Source organism: Muscardinus avellanarius (genome assembly GCF_963383645.1).
Source record: "Muscardinus avellanarius genome assembly, chromosome: 17".
NCBI lineage: Eukaryota > Metazoa > Chordata > Mammalia > Rodentia > Gliridae > Muscardinus > Muscardinus avellanarius.
Window position 1 is genome coordinate 25019709 of NC_137803.1, and position 27911 is coordinate 25047619.

At 47.7% G+C, this 27911-nt stretch overlaps 1 protein-coding gene across 2 annotated transcripts in view; it reads right to left on the bottom strand.

Moving 5' to 3' along the window:
- MAPK4 (mitogen-activated protein kinase 4) overlaps positions 1–27243 on the bottom strand; it is a gene marked incomplete at both ends in the record, with an annotated part of 61822 nt that extends 34579 nt beyond the window's left edge. Inside the window, one exon of one of the 2 annotated variants that reach the window (XM_080714486.1) lies at positions 26677–27243. In XM_080714486.1, coding sequence (XP_080570612.1) covers positions 26677–27222 — 546 coding nt within the window. The remainder of the gene's footprint in view (positions 1–26676) is intronic. The other variant, XM_080714485.1, reaches the window with a different exon arrangement.
- Between the last annotated feature and the right edge of the window lie 668 nt (positions 27244–27911).

A 27911-nucleotide genomic window follows, 5' to 3' on the forward strand; every position in this document is an offset into this window, starting at 1 on the left:
AAAACGTGGTATACACACATGATGGAATTTTACTCAGCCATAAAGAAGAACAAAATTATGTCATTTGCAGGCAATGATCGGAATAGAGAATATTATACCGAGATCAGCCATTCTCAGAAAGTCGAGGGTCATATATTTCCTCTCATATGTGTAAGCTAGAACAAAAATAAGAAGCAACAGGGACTTCAGTCCGACGAGGAGAGAAAACAGTAAAATAGTGGAAGGGGATTGAGGGAGGGAGGGAGGTGGGGAGAGGAAAAATGAGGACTGAGGAAATCAACAGTTTAAATAAGGTCATATCCGTACAAGATTTCACTACCAATCTCATTAACAAGTGTGGGGAAGGAGGAAGGGGAAAGAAGGGAAAGTAGACAGTGGAAATACACCAAGTGCTGTATGCATGTACGTTTGGGTCACTTTGAGTCTGTGATGTTTAATATCATTGCACCAATAAAAGTACAAATGTACAAATTAAAAAAGAGAAGTGTGCTCTCTCAATAGGGTGTCTTTTAGGTCTTGCTAGTCATCTCTGAGCAGGACTTTGAGGGGACCTTCTGGGTGACTTTCGAGGCACGAGGAAGGAGCATATGGGAACCATTGGTCAGGACTATAAAGGGTGCCACTGGCCCTGGATGGCCGGAGGACCCTGTGTCCGTGGGCAGGTGGTGGTGAATGGAGGCTGAGCACCTGCCTGGGGTGGTCCTTGGAGAACCTGAATTCAGTAACACGGTGACATTGTTGGGAGAAGTCATGCTGGTTGATGGAGTTTTCCAGAAAGCAGGTTTAACTTTGCTATGCATGCAGCCCCACAGCTTTCTTTGGATCTGATCATTTTGGAAGAAATTGCTCCCCAAATAGTAAGGGGAACAGGGACCCTCTGCCGATGAACACCGAACACTTCCTACCAAATCAGAGGCGGAAGCCACAGCCTGCTCACAGGCCTCCTCTGCACCCGGTGCAGCTCCTGGCTCAAAGGAACACTGCTTGGGGGTTTCTGCAGGGGATGGAGCTCTGTCCCAGTGGGAAGTGCTGGAGTCAAGCCTAGGTCTAGCCCTCTAGTTTTATCACCCTGGGCAAATCTCTTAGTCATTCTAGGTCTTAGTTTTAACCTGTACAAATAATAATGTGGCAATAATATGAAGCCTTCCTGTATCACAGGATTATCAGGGGCACCAAATGATAGTCAAACACGTGGAAACCAAATGCAAATGAAGCCAGCAAATGCACACTGGGAAGTGCAGCCCACCAAGGATCTACTGTTCACAGCACACACTCAACTGGCTCCTTCAGATCCACTGAATGCACTTGACCATCCTTCCACCGGGTCAAGATCTGGAACATTAGTTATGATTTAGGGGCTCTCAGAAGCTCCTCTAAAGAGCCTGGGAGCTGTGACTGTTAATTATGGATGCTTTTATGTTTCTTCTGTCAGACAATCAGCTGCCACTTCTCTCTGCTCAGAGTGTGCCTGTCTGTTCCCTAGTTTTCTGTCTCTGCTCCTCTGTGGATTTGACAACTAGATAATGAAGTTTATTACAAGTGTGTATAAAGTGAGGATACCCAGGCCTGGGGACAACTAATTCGTTTTGTGTGTGGATCATGTGTTCTCTGTTTAGCCGCTTAGGACCTTCTTGCCTTCCCTCGTGCTATGGCTCAAATGGACGAGGCAGCAGAACAGAGGAGCTGCTGCCCCTATTCATGAGTTCAAAACTTGGACTCCACTAAGGAGTTCAAGTGGAAGCTGGCCAGCCATCCCTACCCAGTGCTCTTTGGAGGAGGACACTGGATCAAAGCTTGGACTAATAGATGTCTTTCCCTAGATCCTCCAAGCCCAGCTTCTAGCTCACTTTGCCCTTCTGTTTTCTTCCCTCCACATGCTCCTGACTCCTCTCCACCATATACCAAGAGCTCATGAGAACACCTGTTACTGAGGGCTCCCTCCCTCCCTGCTTAGCACCACGCTAAGCACCCTGCACCCTCTATCTCAGGTGTCTTTAGAACAACCCTAAAAGTGGATACTGTTGTTTCCCTTTAATAGCTTAGAAAAGTCAATTCTGAGTGTATGCAACCTGCCCCAGGTCCCACAATTCTTTTATTTTTTAACTTTTTATTGGTGCATTGTAGTCATACATCTTAATGGGATAAAAGATGGTGGAGACAGACATGCATACATCACCCAATTAGCCCTTACCCAATTCCCTCCCTCCTTCTCATGCTTGGCTTAGTGATTGACTTTGATATGTTTAAGTACATCATGTGCTTTAGAGAGTTTCCCTCTTCCCCCCTCCCATCCCTCCAGTTAGGTCGCCTTATTTGTTCCTCTATAGAATCTCCTTCTTGGCCCGGTGTGGTGGCGTACGCTTGTAATCCCCGCGCTTGGGATGCTGAGACAGGAGGATCGCACAGGTTCGAAACCAGCCTCAGCTACTTAGTGAAGCTCTCAGCAACTTAGTGAGACTCTGTTTCCAAATAAAATATATATATAAAAAAATAGGTCTGGGAGTATAGCCCAGAGGTAGAAAGCTTCTGGTGTTACCCATTTCTCCCTAGCTTTTGCATATTAGGGGAAGCATCCGATTTCTTATTTTTTGTGACTGACTAATCTCGCTTAGCATAATGTCCTCCAGTTCATCCATTTCCCTGTAAATGATGTAATTGTGGTTTTCTTTATGGGTGAGTACATATCCCACAGTTTTGTAATCCATTCATCTGTTGATGGACATCTTGGCTGGTTCCACAGTTCGGCTATGGTGAATTGTGCAGCTATGAATATAGATACACATGCATTAGTTTGGTAGTTTGGTTTCCTTTCTTTTGGGTAGATACCCAGGAGTGGTACTGCTGGATCGAATGGTAACAGAACCAGGGCTTATACCCTCTCTGCTTGTACCCTCGCCAGCCTCGTTTCTCTCCTTGACTCTTAACAGTGAATCTACTTGGTCCTGACTGTCTAAGTTTTCTCCAACAAAGGGCGCACTGGGTCTCATCTGTGTCATCTGGTTCATGGAGATCAAGGGTGGATTCCCTTCCACCAGGAGTGGGAAAGGCCCCCCGCAGGGAGGCTCAGGGTGAGAAAGCCCACCACCTGGGATATCAGCATATAGCAGCCAAAAAGGTTGCTTAAAAAATAATCTCTTGCCGGGCGTGGTGGCGCACGCTTGTAATCCCCGCGCTTGGGAGGCAGAGACAGGAGGATCGCGCAGGTTCGAAGCCAGCAGCGCGCGCTGGCTTAGGAGACCCTGTTTCCAAATAAAAATGTAAAAATAGGTCTGGGAGTGTAGCCCGGAGGTAGAAGGGCTTCCAGGAACCCCAGTACCACCAAAAAAAAAAAAAAAAAAAATCTCTCCAAGCTGGGCATGGTGGCACACTTGTAATCCCAGCATTTGGGAGGCTGAAACAGGAGGATTGCGGTTCAAGGACAGCCGCAGCCATTTAGTGAGGCCCTTTGCAACTCAGTGAGACCCTGTTTCAAAATAAAGAGTAAAAAATAGGGCTGGGGTGTAGCTCGGAGGTAGAATGCCCCTGGGTTTAATCCCAAGTACTGCAAAGAAAAGAAAAAAAAAAAAAAACTCTCCGGGCATGGTGGTGCATGCCTGGAATCTCAGTATTTGGGAGGCTGAAATAGGAAGATTGCAGGTTTGAGGCCAGTCTCAACAACTTTGAAGAGACCCCCTCAGCAACTTAGAGAGACCCTGTTTAAAAACAAGAAGTAAAAATGGGCTGGGAGTGTAGCTCAGAAGCAGAATGTCCCTGGGTTCAATCCTAAGTCATACACACACACACACACACACACACACACACACCCCAAAACAAAAACAAAAACAAAAACATAACCTCCAAACTACCTCCATTTGCTAGCTGATGCCTGAATAATCCTCTGGGATTCAGCCTTTGCTTTCATGATGAAAAGTTCAGTTTGAGATAGAGGCTTCTCTGTGTGGCCTCGGGTTGGCATCCACACCACAGCATGAATGTCTGACACGGGCTCCCTTCTTAAGGTTTAGGGCAGGTTCTGATAGAAGGTGGATGTAGGAAAGGATTTGAGGATGGACAAAGTGTGGATGGGGGCGCTAGTGTGGGGAAGGGGTGCAGAGAGAGGACCCCAAGAGATTACAAAGAAAGACTACCCACTCCAGTTTTGTCTAAAACTTGGCCTGGCTGTGCTACCAGCCAAAGTTGGGCCGAGGGGACCAACACAGGTTTCTTGGCTGGCCCGGGTGTGGGCAAGTATCTGACAGGGGTTTGGGGAAAGCTTCACTTTATCAGCAAACAAGCCAACTGGACCACACTGGGTGAGGAAAACCTGGGTTACTGCAGGCGCAGACGCCTTGAGGGACCGCAGGAAGCCATTCTGCAAGAAGAGTGGTGTTTGTAATGTGAAGACCATCTCTCATTTAGGAATCGGGTAAGTACAAAGCTGGGTGGATTTGGTTTGCTGAAATCAGGGGCCATATCTGAGAAGAAAATCTCCTGTTCCCAAAGGAAGCAGAATGTGGCAATGAACATAACCGGAATAAAATCTGGGACCCTTTTAGTGCAGGGTTCTGGCTAGCTGAGGGTTAAGCAGGAAAGACTTTTCGTTTCAACCCTGGCTGCTGAAAATACCTCTAAAATGTCCCCATTCAATGCCCTGCTCTGGTACCTAGCACCCAGGGAACAGAATTTAATTTTTCAATAATGGAACGACTTCCTCCCGCTTCCAGGTCTTTCTGAACCCGAGTCTATTGTGGTGGCGGCTACAGGTAGAAGTGAGAATTGCATTTGCAATTGCTTGGGCTGCAGCTGTTCAGACCGGCAAGGAACGTGAAGTGAAAAACCAAAGAACAATAGAATTCCTGATGAGACCTGCTTTTGTTTTGCTGACCTTTGCTTTTCTCTGCAAAACCAAATCCAGGCTCCATCATTCCTCAGGCAAGTAACTTTGGAGCAGGGGTGAGGCGCCCGTGGAGTGGGGGTCACCAGGCCCTCGATTCCCTCACCTGCATCTCCTCCACCTCCTTCTTCCCCCTCTCCTGTCTTCCTTTTTCCTTTTGAGGGCCTCCTATTTTTGGAGGCCTCTCTGGATACTTAGGGGCTGATTTCTGAATCTTTCCTGGCTGTCACAGCTCTGTGTCTAAGAACCTTGCTGCTCTAGATAGTTGAGAGTCGACAGTAATTGCTATTTTTCTTTTTGCAGGGAAGTCCTCTCTTATCCAGAACCCGTCTAGTTGAGCCTGGACCTGCTGGATCCCCAGCAGGACTCACCGCGAACGAAGGTAGCAGGCACACATCGCTGAGACCTCAGGGGCCAAGCGTTTTTATCCAGAGTCACTTTCCAAGAAGACTGCAGCCTTTAGAGCTGGCACAATGTGAAGGTGTGAAGTAAACAGAACTGGCCTCCCGGGGAAGGCGGAACGTGCAGGGCAATGTCAGAAGTTCTGGGGTGAAGGCTGCTCTGCTCTCACAGAGCCCCCCTCCCATCTGCAGTCAGGGTCTCAGTCCCCAGGCAGCCAGAGTCCTTGTCTGGCTCATAAGCACCCCCTGGCCAGCCCCCCGCAGTGCAGCGCACGCTCACATTGGCAAGTGCTTTCTCCTCCTCTGACTCTGACCTTCCCTAGGCCACCTGAGGCCCCTACTCTCTTCCAGAGACAGAGTAGACATTAGTTCTTGCAAGGTGGAGAAACCAAGGCACACAACAACGGTATTTGCTCTTGGTCACTTGGTGAACTAGGAGTAGAAAAGTTAGAAATCAGCTTGTGTGAATCCCAGACCAGGATTCTGCTCCCAAGAAAGCACAGTATTTATTTATTTATTTATTTATTTATTTATTTATTTATTTATTGGTACTAGAGATTAATCCCAGGGGCATTCTACCTTCAGGCTAGACCCCAACCCTTTTTTACTTTTTGTTTTGAAACAGGGTCTCACTAATTTTCTGAGAGTCTCACTTAGTTTTCCCGAGGCTGTTCTCAAATCTGCCATCCTCCTGTCTCAGCTTCCCAAGTTCTGGGGATACAGGTGTGTGCCATCACACCTGGCTGAGCCATACCTTCATGACTGTGTTTCCAGTGGGCGGAAACATCCTCTGTGAATATGGTGGCAAAGGGGCTGGGAAGAGGAAACAGGAGGATGAGACCAAAACACAGCATGGCGGTGGCAGCCGAGCCAACCCAGGGGCCTGGCTCCACTGCCTCACTCCCTGCTTCTACCCTCTGGCTCTCTAGGGCTGTGCCTGAGACCTGCTTTCTCATCCCACTTATGCTTATCACTGTGACTTCCACCCTGGTGCCTAGAGGGGCCTCACCCAGGCCTGCCTCACCTGTCCTCAGCACTGGAGCCACCCCGCCGTCCTCCCCACCCATGGGGCACATGGTCCCCTCCCTCTGAGGACAGTGGCCACTGCTCTGAAGACTGATCCAATCAAGAAAACGGGGAGTCTCCCAACGACAGAGCCCACCCAGGGCGTGAAAGGAGTCAAACTCTTCGGGGTCACAATAACAGAAGCCACTCAAAGGCGTTTAATAGAGATCAGGTAGACTGAAGTCCCCGAAGGATTGCAAACATGAACCAGCAACAGGGCCCCCTCTCCCTGGCTGGAGTTTCTCCTCTCCCTGACCTCCTCTCTCTACACTTAGCCCCCTCCGTCCTGTCCTCCCAGCATAGCGTGGCCCTCTCTGCTCAGCAAGTAGGCCTCTATGGCGACTGCTCTGTTCATAGACTAGAGGGACCACCGGCCTGTCCCCCTCCCTACAGGTCAGGGGTGGAAATGTGGATGGTGGTCAGATGCCTAAAGACGCCATTTTATTTTTCTTTTCTTTTTTTTTTGTGGTACTGGAGATGGAACCCAGGGGCATTCTACCTCTGAGCTATACCTCCAGCCCTATTTTTTATCCTTTATTTTGAAACAGGATCTCACTGAGCTATAAAGGGCCTCACTAAGTAGCTGAAGCCTCAGCTACTTGGCTGTGAACTGTGATCCTCCAGGGGAGACACATATTCCAGAGAGCAAACCCACTCATGACTGGGCTCCAGGCAGCCTCACTCCCTGCTGTGTTCCCAGTTCTCCTGCCCTTCTGGGAAGGAGGAAACTTTTCCATCTGGGACTGAAGGAGTTGCATGGGGGAAAGGCTGGCACTGTGAAACCCTTCCCCATCTATACAAGTTTACCACTTAAATATCAACTCTGTGGAGGTGGGATCTGGTCCAGACTCTCGTGTTTTGGCCTTCTGCCTCCAGCACTTAGACCACAGTTGGTACTGTAGCATTTGTGGATTAAATAAATGTCTTTATTTTAAATGTGCTTTATTAAGATATAACTAAAAAAGAAACCGCGCATATTTAAAGTACACAATTTGATAAGTTTTGACATATGCCCACATCTATAAGCCCATCACCAGTCAAAATTAATGAACAATTCCAACACCCCAAAAGTTTCATGCCCCTTTGTAATCTCTTCTCATCCATAGACAACCATTCATTTGTTTCCCATCACTATACATTCGTTTGCATTTTCCCAAATGTTGCAGAAATGAAAACTTACAGTATTTACTCCATTTTTAAATATCTATCTGTCTGTCTGTCTGACTTCTTCCACTCAGCATCATTATCTTGAGACTCACTCACTTGGTTGCAAGTTGTTAATTCCCTCTTATCGCTGAGTAGCAATCCGTTGTCTGGCTATACCAGTTTGTTCTTTTGAAGGTGGATGAACATTTAGATGGCATGTTTGGCTGTCAGAGGAAGCTGCTATAAACGTTCACATTCACATCCTTGCATGGGCAAATGCTTTCATTTCTCCTCAGGAAATACGTAGAAGAAAAGGGTCTGGATCATATGGCAGATGTAAACTGAGCTTTTTTTTTTATGGTACTGGGTATGGAACCCAGGGGCATTCTACCTCTGAGCTACACCCCAGCCCTATTTTTTTTTTAATTCTTTATTTTGAAACAGGGTCCCACTGAGTTGCAGAGCCTCACTAAGTAGCTGAGGCTGGCTGTAAACCGTTATCCTTCTGTCTCAGCCTCCCGAATGCTGGGATTACAAGTGTGTGCCACCACGCCTGGCTCTGAGCTTTTAAAGACATTGCTAAACCATGTTCCAAAATGGCTATAGCACCAGTCTTCAAACAGGACACAGGGGTGATCATTTCTTGTGCTGGCTCCATCTCTGCTGACTGTGAGGTCCAAGAAAGTCAGAGAACTGCCCTGTTCTTCAAGTAGAAGCCAGTGTACCCTGGTTCCTGACCCTCCCCTCTTCTAATGGAGGGCACCAAGAGAGTTCCCAAGCGGGTCCATCTGCTGCTCCTCCAGGTCCCTGGAGGCAGGTCCCGTCCCACTCAGCCTTAGGTGAGCTCCCAAGCCTCAGGTTCACAGGCTCACTGGTCGCTATTTACCCAGGGAGGACAATCATTAACCTGACCGGCCTCCCCCAGAGTATTGGTATGAGGATCCAAGTTACCACGGGTGGGAAAGAACCCCCAGGGTGCAGGACTGCTAATTACAAGGAATACTTCATGGTGATATGAGGATGCAAACCTACCAGCTGCAGGAGCATCGGCCACTCACAGCCTCTCACTAGCCTCCCACCCACACAGTGTTTGCAGGTTGGCTGGGGTCAGGGTTGGGAGAGCAGCTGGGGACCAGAGAGCAAGGACAAGAGGCTATAAAAAAACAGCCCATGACTCAGTCCTTTTGGCTTTGGGTTCCTCTCGGCTCATGGCCTGTTGAAAACCATCTTTATGTCACATGCTCCTCAGGGCCACGAAGCCAGGCTAGGCCAGTCATGCTGTGCTCCAGCTCACTTTCTGTCACATGAAACTTGAACTAAAAAGGCACCGGGACTGAAAATGGGAGTGGGAGCTGGGTGTGGTGATGCACACCTGTCTCAGAACCTCCCAGTTCTTGGGAGGCTGAGACAGGCAGATCACAGGTTCATGGCCAGCCTCAGCAATTTGGCGAGGCCCTCTGCAGCTTATTAAGACCCTGTCTCAAAAAATAAAAAAATAGATCTCAGAGGTAGAATGCCCCTGAATTCAATCCCTAGTACCACACACACACACACACACACACACACACACACACACACACAAAGTGGTGGGGGGGAGAGGGAATTCCTTCCCAAGGAGAACTTGGATCACAATGGCTTTACTAGGCTCAAGGTTGCATGTGCTTTTTACTGGCAGTGGTGTGTAACAGGGTCTTAGAAAGGCTGCCTTTGTTAAGAACGCTGATTCTTTTCTTAGGCCTACAGATATCCAATGCGTAACTAAAAACAGAATAAAGCTTGGCATCTGTGCTTTGTATTTGTCTTCAGTTCCTCCTCAGTTCTGTGCGTAGGCATCTTAATTGTCTAAGGTGCGTTCATCCAAACCAGCAATGCAAGGCTTATTAGCCCTACCTTTACCTAACCCAGCTCAGCTGAGATGAGCCTTGCAGGGACATCTGACTGTCAAGACCTGCAGCACCGTTTCAGACCCATAGAGTGGTACCCAGAAGTCTTGGCTGTTGTTCTGCTCCTTGCAGGAAATCTCCCCCTGCTGAGAACCCCCCAATGAATGCAGAAGCAATCCATTCATGGGAATTGACGTGCTCCCTTCCAGGAGCCCTAGGGCTGATAAATAAACATCTTAAACACGTAGAAATTTCCCCTTCAAGTTGATAAGGACTTCTTTGGACCCATCTTGCAGAACCAAAATTGAAAAAATGATCCAGCAGACCACAGTTCAACCAAGACTGTTTAGTTATGTAGACCTCTCGCTCCTCCCCCTCCCCCCCAGCTTGTAGCTCAGGCCAGCACCCCAGGACAGGGCTGAGATGCTGGGTCTCACTCCGCCTCCCCAACATGGCCATGTTAATGCAAGTTCCTGTTTTTCGCTCTTACCTTTTCTGTTTGGCTTTTGGGGTGAGTGACTGGACCTGGTTTGTTAAGATTCCTAGAGTCAGGCTTCTGGACTATTACCCCATAACAGTAGTTCTATGTAGAAGATATTGCAGGGAGAAAAAAAAATCTTCCCGACTGTACCAGCGCAGGCTTCGGGGCTGCTGCTCCATGTGTCTGGGTGTGGAGGTCCCTGGGGGACCCCTGAAGGGTCATCGCTGGGAAGGCAGGCCCCGCCCTCTAGTCCCGGTGGGGACGATGGGTGCTTGCAGCTGCTATCTGTCTATTTTGATTGGTTGATCCCAAAGCTTATTGATCATTAAATATTTTAAATATCACGTCAGTGTATAACCTCAGTACTAGAACCAGCTTTTAGCTAAACTGCAAAAGTGTCAAAATTTAAGGGGGCTCTCTATTCTGGTCTCCTTTTGAGTGAAACCTTCCTTTCCCACCGCAAACCCCGTGCTTCCTAATCAACCCATTTTGACAAGTTGTTCAAATAACGGGTCTTCCCACCTTTAATTTATATCTTAGAAGAGAAATTAATGCATGGCCAACCACCCCAATGCAATTTACTGTCCGTGGTGGAACTCCAGGTATCTGAGAACCTATTAACAACCACGGTAAAAATAGCTTCTATTTACTGAGTGCTTTCCAGATGCCTGCCACGGGGGAAGCATTTCACACATCATTTGATTTATTTCCACACAAACCCATAAAGTAGAATCTATTATTATGAGTGATTCGAGCAAGCCAGGGGCAGGTCGAATAGTCCCGTGGCACCAGGAAGGGAACATCTATGCTTCTCAAGGGCACAGTGCGCCAAGACCAGCCTGCCCCAAAGTCCCCTTGGAGGCAGCAGCTGAGGCAGGGCTGCCACTCCACCACAGCGAGGGGAGGTGGGCAATGCAGCAGGACACAGCACTGCAGCCCCAAAGTGGCCAGGGCTACTCTTCTCTCTTAACCAAATAATTCAAGTTCACCATTTTTTTTTTTTTTTGGTGGTACTGGGGGTGGAATCCAGAGGCTTTCTACCTCCAGGCTATACTCCTAGACCTATCTTATATTTTATTTGGAAACAGGGTCTCACCAAGTTGCTGAGAGCCTCCCTAAGTAGCCGAGGCTGGCCCTGAACCTGTGCGGTCCTCCTGTCTCAGCCTCCCAAGTACTGGGATTACAAGCCTGTGCCACCACACCTGGCTTCAAGTTCACCATTCTTTTTCGCAATGACCATATTCGTGGTAAACTTTCTTTTGCAGAAAACTTCCCCATGCTCTCACCTGAAAAGGCTACTGTGATGAAAACAGGCCTGTTCATTTTGCACATTCTGGATATGATATTTGCCAATATCAATATCCTGTATGGGGAAGGGAAGGTCGCAGGGAGAGAGAGGGGGAAAATTCACAAGTGCTGTGTGTGTGTATGCCACTATAACGGTGAACTACATTGTGATGGGAGTCTATAATGTGCTAATAAAAGTATTAAAAAAAAAAGTAGGTGTGGTGGTGCACGCTTGCAATCCCAGCATTTGGGAGGCTGAGACAGGAGGATCGTAGTTCGCATCCAGCCTCAGCTACTTAGTGAGGCCCTCAGTAACTCAGTGAGACCCTGTTTCAAAATAAAGAATAAACAGTAAGGCTGGGTGTGTAGTTCAGAGGTAGAATGCCCCTGGGTTCCATCCCCAGCATCCCCCACCCCAAAAAAAGGAAAGAAAGAAAGAAAGAAAGAAAAAAAGCCAAGAAGGAGAAAAAAGAAAAACATACATTGTCTAACTGTTGTTAACATTGTATGGTTTTAACTTCTCCTTTCTTTTCTACACCTACTTCTTTTCTCCTGTGTGAAGCTGTTGCGATCACACCACCTATCCGTCTCTGTATCTTGCTTTTTGAACTTGTCACTATTACATAAAAACGTCCTGTGTTATTGCAAACTCTTCACAAACACCATTGAAAACAGTTGCATAACAAACTTTCAGTGGGCAAACTTTAGGATATTTAACCATGCCCTAATCTTCAACACGTTTTGTAAGTTTAGATTTTCACAGATCAGGTTTTCTCTAAGTAAAGGGGTGCTATTTGCCAACATCTGTGTTCCGTGTATCTAGGAATTAAAGTATTCTAGCTGGCCATGCAGTTTTAATTTGGCTTTAAAAAAAAAAAACAACAACAACTTTAAGATGAGTTTGAAGTTGTATTGAGAGAGTTCTATAGACAATGTCCCTGAATTTCCATAAGGAATTTAGCTAAATCTTTTAGGACATCTTTGTGGATGAGTGGAAACATGGCTTAGACAACAACATGGTCATATAAATTGATAACTGGTTGGAAAACTAAACCCAAACAATGCTAGCTTATGGGTCGTCACACCGGAGGGAGTATCTAGTGGCCATGAGGTTAGGCCTTTTTGATCTTTTTACATATATTTCCTTTTTTTGGTTTTTTGGCAGTACTGGGGAGTGAACCCAGGGGCATTCTATCTCTGAGCGACACCCCCAGCTGTTTTTTTTTTCCTTTATTTTGAAACAAGGTCTCACTAAGTTGCAGAGGACCTCACTAAGTAGCTGAGGCTGGCTGTGAACCTGCGCAATCCTCCTGTCTCAGCCACCCAAGTACAGGGATTACAAGCGTGCGCCACCACGTCCAGCTCTTTACATATCTTTTCATTAGCAATATGAGTGGAGTCCTAGAAGACAGGGCAAGATTATACAAGGGCAAAATTATGTAAGGGAACAAAGATCCAAAAAGATCTTCTCTGCTTGGGAGATTTGTCTGATGCCTAGAAGAGGAAATCTACCAAATAGAAGAAGAAAGAAAGTCTTGCACTTGGGCTCAAAAAATCAACACATAAATGTAAAATAGAAAATATGGTGCTAGCAGAGTTGGTTGGCCACAAGCTCAATGTGAGCCCACAGGGTGACCCACTGCCAGAAAATGTGGGCAGCTTGAACGGTGTGTCACTTACAGAGCAGAGAAGTCACACGCCCACTGACTCTGCACCGAAGTTGCAGAATCCGTTCAGGAAAACACATTTAGAAACAGATCTGAGGGAGGCGAAGACAGGAGGATTGTGGGTTCATGGCCAGTCCCAGCTACTTAGTAAGGCCCTCCTCAACTTAGTGAGACCCTGTTTCAAAATAAAGACTAAATCCGGGCTTGGTAGCATATGCTTGTAATCCCAACATTTGGGAGGCTGAGACAGGAGGATCTCAGTCCCCTGACAGCCTCAGCTACTTAGTGAGGCCCTTTGCAACTCAGTGAGACACTGTTTCAAAGACTCACCACCGCCCCCCCCCCCAAAAAAAAAAGAATAAAAATAGGGTTGGGCTGTAGCTCAGAGGTAGAATGCCCCTGGGTTCCATCATAATACTGCAAAAAAAAAAAAAAAAGAATAAAAAAATTGGGCTAGGAGTGGAGCTTGGAGGTAGAATGCCCTCGAGTTCCATCCCCAGCACTGCAAAACAAACAACAAAAAAGCAAACAAAAACAAAACAAAACAAAAACCTAACAACAACAAAACCCCAGGTCTGACAAGCACGGGAAGGCCAGGGAAAGGGCTGTCAGACGGTGCGAGTCCTGGAAGCCGCGGGAGCATGGAGCTCGGGGTGGAGAGCGTGGTCTCTGAAGCCAGCTGGGCTTTGACATTCAACTGCTACTTACTAGCTGGGTGACCTTGGGCAGGTTCTGTGCCTCGGTGTCTTCCTCTGTCGAATGGGGGCATGGATAGCAACTATGACGTTAGGTTGTTGCGAGAATGAAGTAGGTTAACACCCATCAAGCGCTTGGGACAGTGCCTGGATATCATTGCGCAGAGATGAAGGGGTTCTACCCTGCAGAGGTTTAAAGGGACGTGAAAGAAGACATTAAATGTTTAAAAGGAGCCCTGAGGAAAGAAGATATACTTATCCTGGAGGCTCCTGAGAACCATGCTGGGTGCAATAGAAAGGCAGAGGCCTGATTATTCATGAGTCTATAAGCATCAGATGAGCATATATTATGGGTCTGATGCTGTGCTGGATTCCAGGAATCAATGAGATGCATGCACTATCTCAGGGCCCCACCGGGTCTACCTGGGGAGACATGCAACAGATTATTGCAGTGGTGTGGGCAACTGCTTTGGGTAACCAGGGGAAGGAGTGACTAACTCTCCCTCTGGGGAACTGGGTGAGGCTTCACGGAAGTGGGACGTATGAGCAGGATCTGCAAGGGTAGGTAGGAGTTTGTGTGGGAGCAGAGGGAACAGCGCGTGGGACCGGCGCTGTCACTGGGTACAGAAGTTTCCAGAAACTGGAGGCAAGTCGATGATGTTACCAGGTGAGTGGGGTGGCAGCAAATGAAGCTACAGATAAAGCGCTGGTCTCTCCCAGCTCAAAGGTACGTGATTCTGACCTAGAGGGTAGCCACAAGAGCCAGGAATACCATGCAAATGTGATCCTCACTTCCTGAGCCTTGTGTGTCTGCACTACCATCTTCTCCATAGGCCACCACTGCAAAGGCTAAATAAAGAAGCCACATTCCAGGAGAGGTGGAAAAGAGTTTGATTCCATTTTTAATCATCCTTCCCCAGTATAAACCGAGGGATATTTGCCTATAGAATAGAACAGCGTATGCCAGGCGTGGTGGCGCACGCTTGTAATCCCAGCATTTGGGAAGCTAAGACAGGAGGATCACGGTTTGAAGACTGCCTCGGCTACTTAGTGAGGCCCTTTGCAACTCAGTGAGACCCTGTTTCAAAAAATAAAAAATAAAAAAATGGGGCTGGGGGTGTTGCTCAGAAGTAGAATGCCCCTGGGTACCGTCCCTAGTACTGGAAAAAAAAAAAAGAAAAGAAAAGAAAAAGAAAGAAAAGAAAAGAAAAGAAAAGAATAGGTCAGCGTCATGTTTCTGAGGCATTTGCAACTTGGAAGTACCCAAGATGGGAACAAAGGTTGGAGGGTGGGCTCCTTCCCACTAAGACTAAAGATGCTCTCTATGGGAGTGCTGTTACTAGCTGAATTAGTCCATTTGCAGTTCTGATGACAAAATACCTGGAGCCGGGTAACTTAAAAAGGAAAGAGGTTGGTTTAGCTCACAGCTTTGGAGGCTGTAAGTTCAAATAGCATAGTGCTGGCTCTTGTGAGGGGCTCCTTGGCTGTATCATCCCATGATATTTGGTATTATGATAGAAATGCATGTGAAATGGAGAGATCACAGAAACAGAAAGTCAGAGGGAAGGGAAGGCCAGACTCACTCTTTAATAACAACCTTCTTATAAGAATTGACCATGAGAAATACACCAGTTGCTTCCAAGAGCAGAGTAAACAATGACTAATGGCCTCTCACTAGGCTCCTCATCTTAAAGGTACCATTACCTGTTAGCATCCCCACAATAGGATGCATAAACCTTTGGGGAGCAAAATACATACAAACCATGGCACTGGAAAATCCCAGGTATGAAGGGAAGGAGGAGCACATCACTCAACATTTATCCCCCTCCACAGGCACCCCTTTAATTCCCTTGATAATCTTAATTAAGCATGTTGCAGGAGATGCAGAGGTGAGTAGACCATCGACACTTCCTTCGAGGTGCTTACAATCTAGCACTAAAAATAATCAGTTACATAGAGCATTACCATCATTTGATGTTAGGGCCAATCTCCTACACTGATCTACAGTTTTGGTTCCCCATAATTGCTTAAAAAATCAATGAAATACAAATTAAAACATAAAGAAAATAAAAGTGACGTTAGGGCTGGCTCCTTCTGGTCATGATGGGGTAATTGGTGCTGGATTTGTCCTCCTGTTGTAAGTAATTATATTCCTGGACACAAAACATACACAGCAGATGTGTTCAGGCATTGAATCGGCTGTGGCTCCCAGAGAGAAGGCAAGGAGACTCATAAGACGAGTTTCCTGTTTGCCCTGGCACTGGGCCTGTGGTGACTGGGAGGGTCCAGACAGTTGTGTGGGAAGGATTCCTACAGGTGAGACTCCGGCAAGGTCTAGCAGAAAGCAGCTACTTTAGAACTAGGAGCAGAGCAGGATGTTAGAGGCAGCAAAGTGGTCAGAGACAGTGCAGTTCCAGCCCAGCCAGAGGGATGTTGACATTGTAGGCATGGAGGTGAGACCACAGAAAGACCACATCATAGGCTTAAGGACCATGCTCTTAAGTAAGGACTACTCTAGGCCTGTCCTATGAAAGCCTAAAACAAAATCTTGATCAAACTAAAGAAAACTATTAGTAAATTAACTCCCGATGAGAGCAAAATTTGACAACAAAGACAGACAATACAACTCAGACGCCTTTCAGAGTATCAACCGTGATGCTTACAAATAACCAAAACAAATGTGAAGGAGCAGGGAAATGTGAGTAAAACTCAAGAAAGAGAAACGGTCAATACAAAACAGATCTTGAGCGGGGGTGCACATCTATAATCCCAGTACTGTGGAACCTGAGACAGAAGGATCTGAGGTTTGAGGCCAGCCTTGGTAACTTAGTGAGACACTGTTTCGTAATAAGAAATAAAATAAGACTAAGGGTGTGACTCAAGGTAGAACATCCCTGAGTTCAATCCCTGGTACCACAAAAATGAAATAAATAGATCCTGAGGCATTGCAGATGTGGAAGACTTTTAAGGCATTATTAGTATGTTCAGTGACTTAAAGGAAAACACAGTCTTATTGAGTTGAGAGATGAGAAATCTTAGCATACAAATGAATATTATAAAAAAGAACCAAACAGAAGTTCTAAGACAGAAAGTTACATTGTCCCAAGTTAAAAAAAACAAAAATCCCCAAATGGGCTTAATAGAAAGAGATGGCAAAGAAAAAGTGGAGTTAAAAACAGAACCATAGAAACAATTCATTCTGAGAAAAAGAAAGGAAAAAAAACTGGACAATCTTTTGTAACAATCTTATGCTAACAAATACACATACAATCAGATTCCAGAAGGAAGTGAGAAAAAAGGGACAAAAAATTGTTTAAAATGTCCTAAATTTGGTGAAAAAGAAATCAACTTACAGATTCAATAAGCTTACTAAGTCCCACCTTAGACAACTGCAAAAAAAAAAAAAAAAATGTTGGTGTATCACACTCAAGTTGCTGAGAGTTAAAGATTAAGAGAAAATCTGGAAAGTGGCCAGAGGAAAACAGACACATTACAGATGGGCGTGGTGGCGCACGCTTGTAATCCCAGCATTTAGGAGGCTGAGACAGGAGGATGGCGGTTCTCAGACAGCCTCAGCTACTTAGTGAGGCCCTCCGCAACTCCGTGAGACCCTGTTTCAAAATAAAGGACACAAAAATAGGGCAGGGGGTGTAGCTTGGAGGTCGAATGCCCCTGGATTCCATCCCCAGATTCGCAAAAAAAAAAAGAAGCCGGGAGTGGTGGTGCACGCTTGTAATCCCCGCGCTTGGGAGGTAGAGACAGGAGGATCGCATGGGTTCGAAGCCAGCCACGTGCGCTGGCTTAGGAGACCCTATTTCCAAATAAAAATGTAAAAATAGGTTTGGGAGTGTAGCCCGGAGGTAGAAGGGCTTCCAGGAACCCCAGTAGCACACACACACAAAAAAAGACACATTACATAGAAGAGAACAATGATATAACTGGAAACTATCTTCTCTTCTGAAACAGTCGGGATAGGAAATGAATCAATGGCATTTTTTAAATACCGAAAGAGAAAAAAATCATTAATTCAAAATCGTATATCCAGGGAAGAAAAATTTTAAAAATGACGGAGGAGCAAATAAGGCAACCTAACTGAGGGGATGGGAGGGGAGAAGAGGGAAACTCTCTAAAACATATGCTGTACTTAAATAAACATATCGACATCAACCACTAAGCCAAGCAAGGGAAGGAGGGATGGGGAGGGAATGGGGAGGGGGCTGGAGGAGGGGCTAATTGGGTGGTGTGTGCATGTATGTCTACACAAGGTTTTTTATCCCATTATGATGTATGAATACAATGCACCAATAAAATTTCTTTAAAAATGACAGTAAAATATACTTTTCAGGTCACAAAGCACTTGTCACCAACAAGCCTGCACTGCAGGAAGAACTAGCTCCCATCCAGCATATGAGCATGTGGAGAGCGTTGAACTCTTCTAAGTTTCTCAGCTCGCCACAGAAGGTGCCGTGGGAACCAGGTGGGTAAGTCAGCTGGTGTTGAAAGTAAGACGTTCTCAGGAAGGAGCCATTGGTCGCTCTGAGCTGTTTAGGCAGCTGCTCAGCCCCGTGGGGGTGAGTTTTGATTTGAGGGGCAGCCACCAAGCATGGATTTGTGAGAATAATGACACTGATTTGTCAGAATAATGCAGCACCTGCAGAGGGGGTGGTGAGTTACGGCTCTAAGCCCCTGGGTCCCTCCCTCACCACCTGATCTAGCAAGAAAGGGTCAATTTCTGGGAAGCAGAGAACAGGACCCGGTGTCAGGACTGGCTGTTTTCCATCCCGATTGGCTGGTACCTGGGTTATGCCAGTTGTTAAAAACATACAACGGCAGGCCTGGAGCTCAGAGGGCTGCTTTTCAGGAACGAGGCCTGAGTGTGGTGTTCTTTCAGGAGGAGCAGACGAGGACAGCTCGAGTCCCTGGGACAGAGTGAGGAGCCTGCTCCGGGGCCTCTTCTGCAGTGGGAGAGGGGCGGGAGACGCTGGAAGCTGATCATACAAGCTTTCCATGTCGGCCTGAGTGTTCAGGGACACTTGACTCTCTAGTACAGCTTCTGTTCTAATCCCCTGGGCGGTATTTTTTCCCTCTTAAGAAGGGATATTTCATAATCTTTTAAAGAAATCTTTTTAGCTCCACTGATTTGGAATAACATGTTTAACAGCTTAAGAAGAAAGTGACCTTCCCTGCTAGCTGGGCCCTCTGCAAGGTGTCCTTCCAAGAGCACATTTTCTCAGGGCCTGTGTGGGTGGCTGGGCCTTCTCAGTGCCAGGACTGAGGACCTAGCTCCTACTCTGGGGTCCTTGGCCAGTCCTTCCCCACTCTCTGCATTTTTGGGTTTGCCAGCTGCCATGTGGAGGCCATCCAGATCCCAAGAAGACCCATCACCTGCAGAGACCCTATTTCCGGCACAGAAATGAGCGTTCTTCCCCCAGTTTTCAGCATCTAGGGAACTTGTACTCTAGAGACACTCTATTTGCTGAGCCCTCAAACACTCAATCTTACTGATCTGTGAAAGCAGTGTTTTTATTTTTAAGTAATATCTTAGTGAAGATATTTACACTGGAAAAGTATGCATTTTTCAAAAATCACATCTCCTGACTACCTATTAACATCCAGCCTAAACAGAACCAATACTTCTTTTGGTTTAGGTCCCTGGTTTGTGTAGCTCTCCACCAAATGTGTACCATGGTGGAATCGGCAGCTTCCAAGGTGATGTGATCCGGGACCTACCAGGTTATCCTGTGCCTCAGAGCCTCATCATTAGGTACCCCTTCTGGTTAAGATGCCTGTGTCAAATTCACTCACGTTATCTAGGAAGGTTCTCCATCATCAATGTGCTGAAGTGTGAGAACCAGGGAGTTGAGCATCAGCAGACACACCAGGAACCCCTGCAGAAATGTCCACAGCAAGCTATTCTATTTCTTTTTAAAAATTTTTTATTGGTGCATTGTAGTCATACATCTTAATGGAGTACAAGATGGCAGAGGCATAATGCACACATCACTCATGTAGCCCTTCCCCAATTCCCACCCCATTCCCTCCCTTCTCTTTCTCTTTTGGCTTAGTGATTGACTTTGTGTTCTATTTCTTCAGATCAGGGATTCTCAAAAGGTCAGAGCCACCTGGAGGGCTATGGACACAGATGGCCGGGCCCACCCTCAGAGTTTCTGATTCAGCAGGTCCAAGGTGGGACCTAGGAATCTGCACCTCTAAGTGAGCTGAGCCTGCAGCGCTGGGACCATGCTTAGAGAACCCGTGAGCTAGTGGGTTTTCAAGGAATCCAATTGAGATATAGAGCCAAGGTGGGACAGCATTCTGAGTGTGAATGAGGAAGAAGACAGATGGCTAGGAAGTAGATAGGGGTTAGGGCTCGGAGACAGGCTGGTCTAAAAGAAAGTTTAGACTTGCTTCAGTGATCCACCCCAAATACACGACGTTTGATTACCCAAATTTGGATGAGCCCTCTCTCTTTCCATCCCTTCCTGGGTATTTTCTGCTTATACCTCTGTGGAAGCCAAGGATCCCAGCAGCCCCAACAAGGGTCCTGCAGAAGGATGGATGGTGGTGCTTTCTCCAGACCATGGCGGCTCTCCCTGGGGTAAGGACTCGCACAGCTAATCAGGCTGTCAGTGTGTGGCTTGGGCCTCTGCATTCTCCCCCGGGGGCTCTTGACATTTCTTAGAGTTTACACAGGGATCGGTAAAATCTAAAAACAACAATTTTTTTCTATTGCAATCATCTGCTTCCTAATAAGACAAAGTCAAAGGAAAACATGTTCTGATCATTCAGCCACCTCTTCTTGACACCATCAACAAGGAACTCATTAGTGGGCTTGCCAAGGAGGTGGGCGGAAGGGGATTCAGAACAGGGCCTCAGGTGGGAAGCCAGCGGCAGGTGGGGCTCAGGACACTCCTGGGCCGGGAGGTCAAGGGCTGGGGCTATATCTGAGTGGAGGCCAAACAGACCTCTGGATGTCTGCCTGGCACTGACATGAAGAGCACTTGAGCAAATAGCTCTGTTAGTGGTTCAGTCGTTTGTACTTCGGAAAGGATGTACCTTGACATCCATGCTTCCTTGGACTCTAACAAGAGTCCTGGAAACAAAGTGGAATGGGAAGGACTATCTGCATTTGGCAGATAAGACAATTGAGAAATGAGGCCTAAAGAAAGCAGTGGACACAGATTCAAAACATATGCTCAGCCGGGCGTGGTGGTGCACGCTTATAATCCCAGCATTCAGGAGGCGGAGACCGGAGGATCGCATTTCGTGGACAGCCTCAGCTACCTAGCGAGGCCCTTCACAATTCAGTGAGACCATATATATATATATATATATATATATATATATATATATATATATATATATATATAATATATATTAATTATATATATAATTAATTATATTAATTATATATATAATTAATTATATTAATTATATTGTGCTGCAATACAAAACAAAACAAAAAAACTAAAAGATATGCTCAGTGCTCACCGAGTGACCTTGAGTAGGTCTCTTTCCCTTCAGTTAGACCATCTGTGAAATGAAGCTCATGGACAAGATGACTGTGAGATCCTTTTACAGATTCCGTGCTCTCTCTCCCTCTTCTTTCTTCTCTCTCTCTCTCTCTCTTTCTCTCTCTCTCTCTCTGGGGATTAAAATCAGGGGCCTGCGGGGCGTGGTGGCGCACGCTTGTAATCCCCGCGCTTGGGAGGCTGAGACAGGAGGATCGCACAGGCTCGAAGCCAGCCTTAGCTACTGAGTGAGGCTCTCAGCAACTTAGTGAGACCCTGTTTCCAAATAAAATATAAAATAGGCCTAGGAGTATAGCCTGGAGGTAGAAAGGCTCTGTGTTCCACCCCCAGTACCACCAGAAAAAAAGAAAAAAACACCAGGGGCCTTCTACCTCTGAACTACACCCCCAGCTTTTTCTTTTTTCTTTTTTTGAAACGAGGTCTTTCTTGCTAAGTTGCTGACGGTCTTGCTAAGTTTCTGTGGCTGCCTCCACACCTGCGATCCTCCTGTCTCAGCCTCACCAGTACTGGGATCACAGGTGTGTACCACCACACCCAGCACAGAACTCTTACTCTAGGAATCAGCTCTGTGAGGAGCCCTGGAAGGAAAAGGCCTGGCCCCAAGTCCTGTAGGCAGTGAGGTGAGCAGTAACATAGGCACCAGCACTTCCAGGCTGTCTCTGTTGTGAAGGAACTATCAGAGCGACCCATGTCACCCAATGCCATCTCCTTGCCTTTGGACTTCAGAGACTTTAGCTGCTCTCTGGACCTTGCAGAGACCAAGACCCCAGAGGTGGTGTGGCAGACGGACATGCGCCCAGAAGGCTCCTTGACTGTGACCTGGATGCCCACTGCGACCAGATGCTTATTAGAGAAGGCCATTTCTTTGGTACCTCCTTCACTAGACCATCCTAACAGACACCCAGACCATCGCAAGCTCTGTGCTACGTGAGGGCATGAAGGCAAAGGTGACATACTGCCCACCTCAGAGAAAGGAGGAGGGGTGGGAACCAGGCTGCTGCTCATGCTTAACCAAGAGGCTCAATCCAGGATCTAGCAGGGACACACCTTGTTGTATATCCTGGAAAAAGGCGCTCCTTTCTGTAATCATACGAAGGCTCGGGCTGCAGCCCGGGTGAGCATGGTCTTCCTCAAGAGGAGTCAAGACCCATAAAACTTCAGGAGAGGTTAAGCTCAGAGTACTTTGCTTGTACTCAGCATCTTCCAAACACACTGGAGTCAGCAGGTGCACATAGTAGATGCACACATCTGACCCTACCCTGTCTACCGTGTGGAAGAATTATGAGCTTTTCCCCCTGAGCGTTAAACCCTCTATCCACAAGGAATCAATGAACCCAATAACTTACTATCTGCAATGTACTGGGAGATGACTCCTCTTCCATCTGTTTAATACAGCCAACAAAATCAATTGAGAGCCATGTCTCAGGCACAGGGCCCAGGCTCTACCAGGGAACCAGTGTGGAGAGCCAGCCCCCAAGCAGCCAGCGAGTCTCCACCAGGGAGAGAGCAGACACAGACACTAGTCAGCGTACAGACGATTGGTGTTATGAGATACGGGCTACGCAATGGGGGACAGTGCCAGGGTAGCTCAAGGAAGGGGAGATTAATTCCAACTCGGAATCCAGGAAGCCTTCATTAAGAAAATGTGCAGGAGCTGGGTGTGATGGCACATGCCCGTAGTCCCAGTACTTGGGAGACTGAGACAGGAGGATTGCAGGTTCAAGGCCAGCACATGGTAACTTAGCAAGATCCTGTTTCTTTTTTTTTTGTATTAGGGATTGAACCCAGGGACGTTCTACCTCCGAGCTACACCCCCAGCCCTATTTTTTATTCTTTATTTTGAAACAGGGTCTCACTAAGTTGCAAAGAGCCTCACTAAGTAGCTGAGGCTGGCCGAGAGCCTGTGATCCTCTTATCTCAGCCTCCGAAGTATTGGGTGGGATTGCAAGCATGCGCCACCATGCCCAGCTCTGTTTCAAAATTTAAAGATAAAATAGAGTTTGTGGTGTATCTCAGACATAAAATGCTCCTGGGTTCAATACCTAGTATCACACACACACACACACACACACACACACACACACACACACACACACACCCCAAAACAAAAGCATAAAACACAGAAAGAAAAAGAATATAAAATAAAAAAGATGGTACACTGACAGCTTCTACAACAGGAAGCAGAGCGGCCTCAGTTCTCGGGCCCTTCTGTGTAAGCTTGAAAAAGCCATGACCCTCCATGTTCAAGTACAACATTTTCTCTAATTGCCTCAGAGCATTTGGAGATTAAATGAGAACTGATTTAAATGCACATTGGATAAATAAATGCACCCGATGTAAAGACTTCTCATCATCACTGGGCAGGGGGTGGGGGAGAAGAGGGCAGGGAGCTAAAAGCAGAAAGCACCCGAGGGAGAAGCAGGGTGCAGGAGCGGGGTGGCGCCTGCCAAACCCAGGGGCACAGGATGATGTGAGTCTCCAACCAGGTGAGTAACTGGTTCCAATTACTTTTTTTAACCTCCCACAGCTAATTTTATTGAAAAGAGCCCAACAAGAGTAATAAACAAAAGTACCTAAATTCCTCTGCATGGAGAAAATGAAAGTCCCCACTAAGTGGCAGGGACAGAGTAACAGGGCAGGGCCCAGCCCTAAAGGCCAGCAAACAGCAGCGGAATGACTGCGTGTGGTCCTGACTGCTTTCCAAGGAGGTCTACATTCATGATCTACTTTGATTCTCAACTGCAAGCCACCGGGACATACAGGGGATTCCCCTGTAATGATGGGGAAACTGAGGCTCCAGCAGGTGAGTGACCCCATTCCTGTCCCAGCTGATGCTGTCAAGAAAGTCTAGACCTCTGGTCTTGGACACAATGGAGCTGGCTCACACCACGGTGCTCCTAAGAATTATTATTACGGCCAATCATCAACAAACCATCTTCCCTGACTTTACTGAAGGCCTACTGTGTGCTGGCATAGGCTCTCTCCCTGTAATACTGCACCGAACCACTCCTATCATACTACGATTCCCCAAAGTATTGCTCATTCCAGCTCAGAAGGTGGTTTTTGTGCAGCTCCGATACAAGTGTTGTGTATTCCACAGGTCTTTTAGCAAATAAGAACTGATGTGGGTTAGACTTTTGGCTTGACTATGAGCTGTTGTTGCTCTTTTTGAGAAAGAAAAGGAGCCAGGGGTGGTGGCACATGCTTTTAATCCCAGCATTTGGGAGGCTGAGACAGGAGAATTGCAGTTTGAGGACAGCCTCGGCTACTTAGTGAGGCCCTTTGCAACTCAGTGACACACTGTTTCAAAAAAAAAAAAAGAATAAAAAATAGGGCTGGGGGTGTCGCTCAGAGGTAGAATGCCCCTGGGTTCCATCCCCAGTACCACAAAAGAAGAAGAAGGAGGAGGAGGAGGAAGAGGAGGAGGAGGAGGGGAAGAGGAGGAGGAGAAGGAGGGGAAAGGAGGAGGAGGAAGAGGAGGAGGAGGAGGAGGAGGAGAAGGAGAAGGAGGAGGAGGAGGAGGAGGAGGAGAAGAAGAAGAAGAAGAAGAAGAAGAAGAAGAAGAAGAAGAAGAAGAAGAAGAAGAAGAAGAAGAAGGAAAGAGGAGGAGGAGAAATGGCTCAGGAATCAGGAAGGTAGAAAATGTTTGTTTTGGGGGTGGGCATTCCTGCCTGCAAAGTTGCCTGTCAGTTTTGATAAACGGTCTGGTTGCAGGAACCGGGGCACAGGGCAAGCCTGTAGTTAAGTTGGGGAAGTAATTTGTGGCCCCAATGACCAGAGCTGCTAGGCGGATTTCGGGTCTGAAATCCGGCCCAGAGCCCAGGTTTCAGCCAGTGCGGTGGGGCAGGGAGCCCATGGTCCCTTCCTACTGTGGCAGCATCAGGCAGACCCATGCATTTCCATGCAAGGAAGAGAGCGCAGAGGTATGGGGCATCCGAAAGCAGCACTGAAGCATGCTCAAGGTCAAAGCCGCCTTCGTTTCTCAGGCCCCGCCCACCCCTTGACTATAACAGTCTACAATGCACCTGCTTCCTAGGGGGTGTTTTACTCTCACAAAAAATCACGGCACATAGCTTTTGGTAGGAGGCTGGAATCCACCCCTTAAGCTTTATTGAGGTATACCGAGTGATATGCTTACCCCAAGGGGCTCAGAGATGCCCCTAAGAATGGCAGAATCCTGAGGCTGGGGGAGAGATAGGATGTCAGAGAGCTCACAGAGTCGGGGACGAGAAGGTCTGGGCCTTGAGAACAAAAGTCAGTGTGACATGTGTCCCCAGCGGTATGGCTGGGTCAGCTCTGATCCCTGCAGCTGGGAACATTTAATTATCCACCACTGGGGCTGTTGAGAGGACCAGCCTGACCCTGTGGCTTTCCTATCTCACCCAAGGGCAAGGGCCTCACAGGACCTGGGAGGGCTGGGTCATTAGCTGGATGATGTGCAGTGAGCATTAGTTTATCAGATTAACCATTTGTGCCCGCTGTCCATTGAGAGAAAGGGACACAGAAGGGGTCTGCTTGGATAGGAGGTGCAGGCGATTCAAACTAGAGCGTAAGGCTTGTTGGTGGGAAGCCTGCCAGGGTGACCTGAGAAGACAACAGGGATGAGGGATGGGGATACAGGAAGATTCACCAGTCACACAATGTGTGTGTGTGTGTGTGTGTGTGTGTGTGTGTGTGTGTGTGTGTTACTGGGAATTGAGCCCAGGGACATTCTTTTTTTTTTCCTTTTTGCGGTACTGGGGCTAGAACCCAGGGGCCTTCTACCTCTGTGCTACACCACCAGCCCTATTTTTTTAATTCTTTATTTTGAAACAGGGTCTCATTGAGTTGCAAAGGGGCTCACTAAATACCTGAGGCTGTCCGTGAACCGCGATCCTCCTATCTTAGCTTCCCAAATGCTGGGATCGCAAGCATGTGCCACCATGTCTGGCCCGAGGTACATTCTATTTCCAAGTTACAACCCTAGCCATTTTTTAATTTTTTGTTTGGAAACAGGGTTTTGCTAGGTTGCTGAGGCTGTCCTTGAACCGAAGATCCTTCTATCTCAGCTTCCCAAGTACTGGGATTACAGGCGTGTGTCGCGGTGCCTGGCTTAGGCACACCATTTTAAAGTCATAGAAGTTAGAGCCAGAAGGAATTATTATTTTTTTGTGTGTGTGGTACTGGGGTTCCTAGAAACCCTTCTACCTCCGGGCTACATTCCCAGACCTATTTTATTCTTTTTTTAAATTTGGAAACAGGGTCTCTTAAGCCAGCGCGACTGGCTTTGAACCTGTGCGATCCTCTTTTCTCTGCCTCCCAAACTCGGGGATTACAAGCGTGCGCCACTACGCCCGGCCGAGCTGGGAGGAATTTTTAACATTGTCTAGCCCAATCTTCTACTTATCCAGCCCAGAGTGACTGGTCATGGCCATGTGTCGAGCTAAGAGTAGGATCCGCAAGGACAACTTTTCAGGCCTGTGATTCTTCCAGTTCCCTCAGTCTCTCCCAAAGAGTGACCCTTCCCCCCATCGCCACGTATCTAGGGACACCCTCTGGAGTAGGGCGCGCATTCTCCCAGATTCTAAGGACCGTGGGCGATAGCCATCGCAGCCATTCTCCCAGATCCTAAGGACCGTGGGCGATAGCCATCGCAGCCAGACGTACCTTGTGTGAATAGTGCTGATCCACGATCCTTGCCAAGCCGAAGTCCCCAATCTTGAGCACGAGGTCTTCGGTGCTGATGAAGATGTTGGCGGGCTTCAGGTCCCGGTGCAGCACATTGGCGGAGTGGATGTACTTGAGGCCGCGGAGCAGCTGGTACATGAACAGCTTGGCATGCTCCTCGGCCAGCGTGCCCTGCTCCAGCAGGCGCGCCAGGTCCGTCTCCATGTACTCCTGGACGATGTAGGCCACGCTGAACTTGAACAGCTCGCCCTGCAGGTCTGTGCCCTTGGGCCCCAGCACCTCGTACACCTTGACGATGTTGTCGTGGTCCAGGCGCTGGATGATCTTGATCTCTCGGAGTGCGTGCTTCATGCTGCGGGCGTCGCTGAGGGTGATTTTCTTCACCGCCACCTTCCGGCAGGCCCGGCTGTCCATGGCCGACAGCACCAGCCCGTTGACACCGAAGCCCAGGGGCCGGAAGTCCACGAAGCGCCCGCCGAGGTCATACCCATAGACGCTGGCGATGCAGTCGGCTCTCTCGGCCATTGTTGGCTCAGTGGTCTGGGGCTGCCCGTGTGATGAGGGGGCAGTCAGGAGAGACCAAGTCCCCGCTAGCGGCCTCAGCACACCTCATTCTGTCAGGTCCTTCAGCTGAGAGCTGCTTTTGCTCCTGGAGAGGTCACTTTGGCCAGATGTCCCAAGGCAGGAGCGGCGGGCAGGTGCTGGCTCCTCTGCCGCAAGGCTTCAGGCTCACGCTGTTTTTCTCACCTGCGCCGGGAGGGCTGCTCTCCAACTCTTGGGCTTCCTGAACCTCATGCTTCTTCCAAATCTAGCATCTCAGAAGGAACATCGTTATCTGGGGGAAGGTGACGTTTCTACCTCCATGGATCTCAGAGTAAAATATGCAGCATCTCTCTTTGAATCTTTTGTTGCAAGAGGTTCTTTCTGGCTGAAACGAGGGAGCTGTTTGCTGAGCTGAGTTTCCTTTACTGGAGGGTCCAAAGCTCACTCATATCACAGCCTCCCTCTGTGTTCTGAGCAGTATGACGAGATCCTGTCCATAGATTCTGAAGGTTTCTGGAAGCTTCTCTCTACTTCTGCCTGCTCCCCTTAGGTTCCAAAATTCAAAGCCGTCTGTTGAGTCTGGAGGAGAAAAGCTGAAGAAAACCAAATGTATCTATCTCATGAGTCAGGCACCAAGTTATACCTGATGCCCCGCGTCCAAGGGGAGCTCA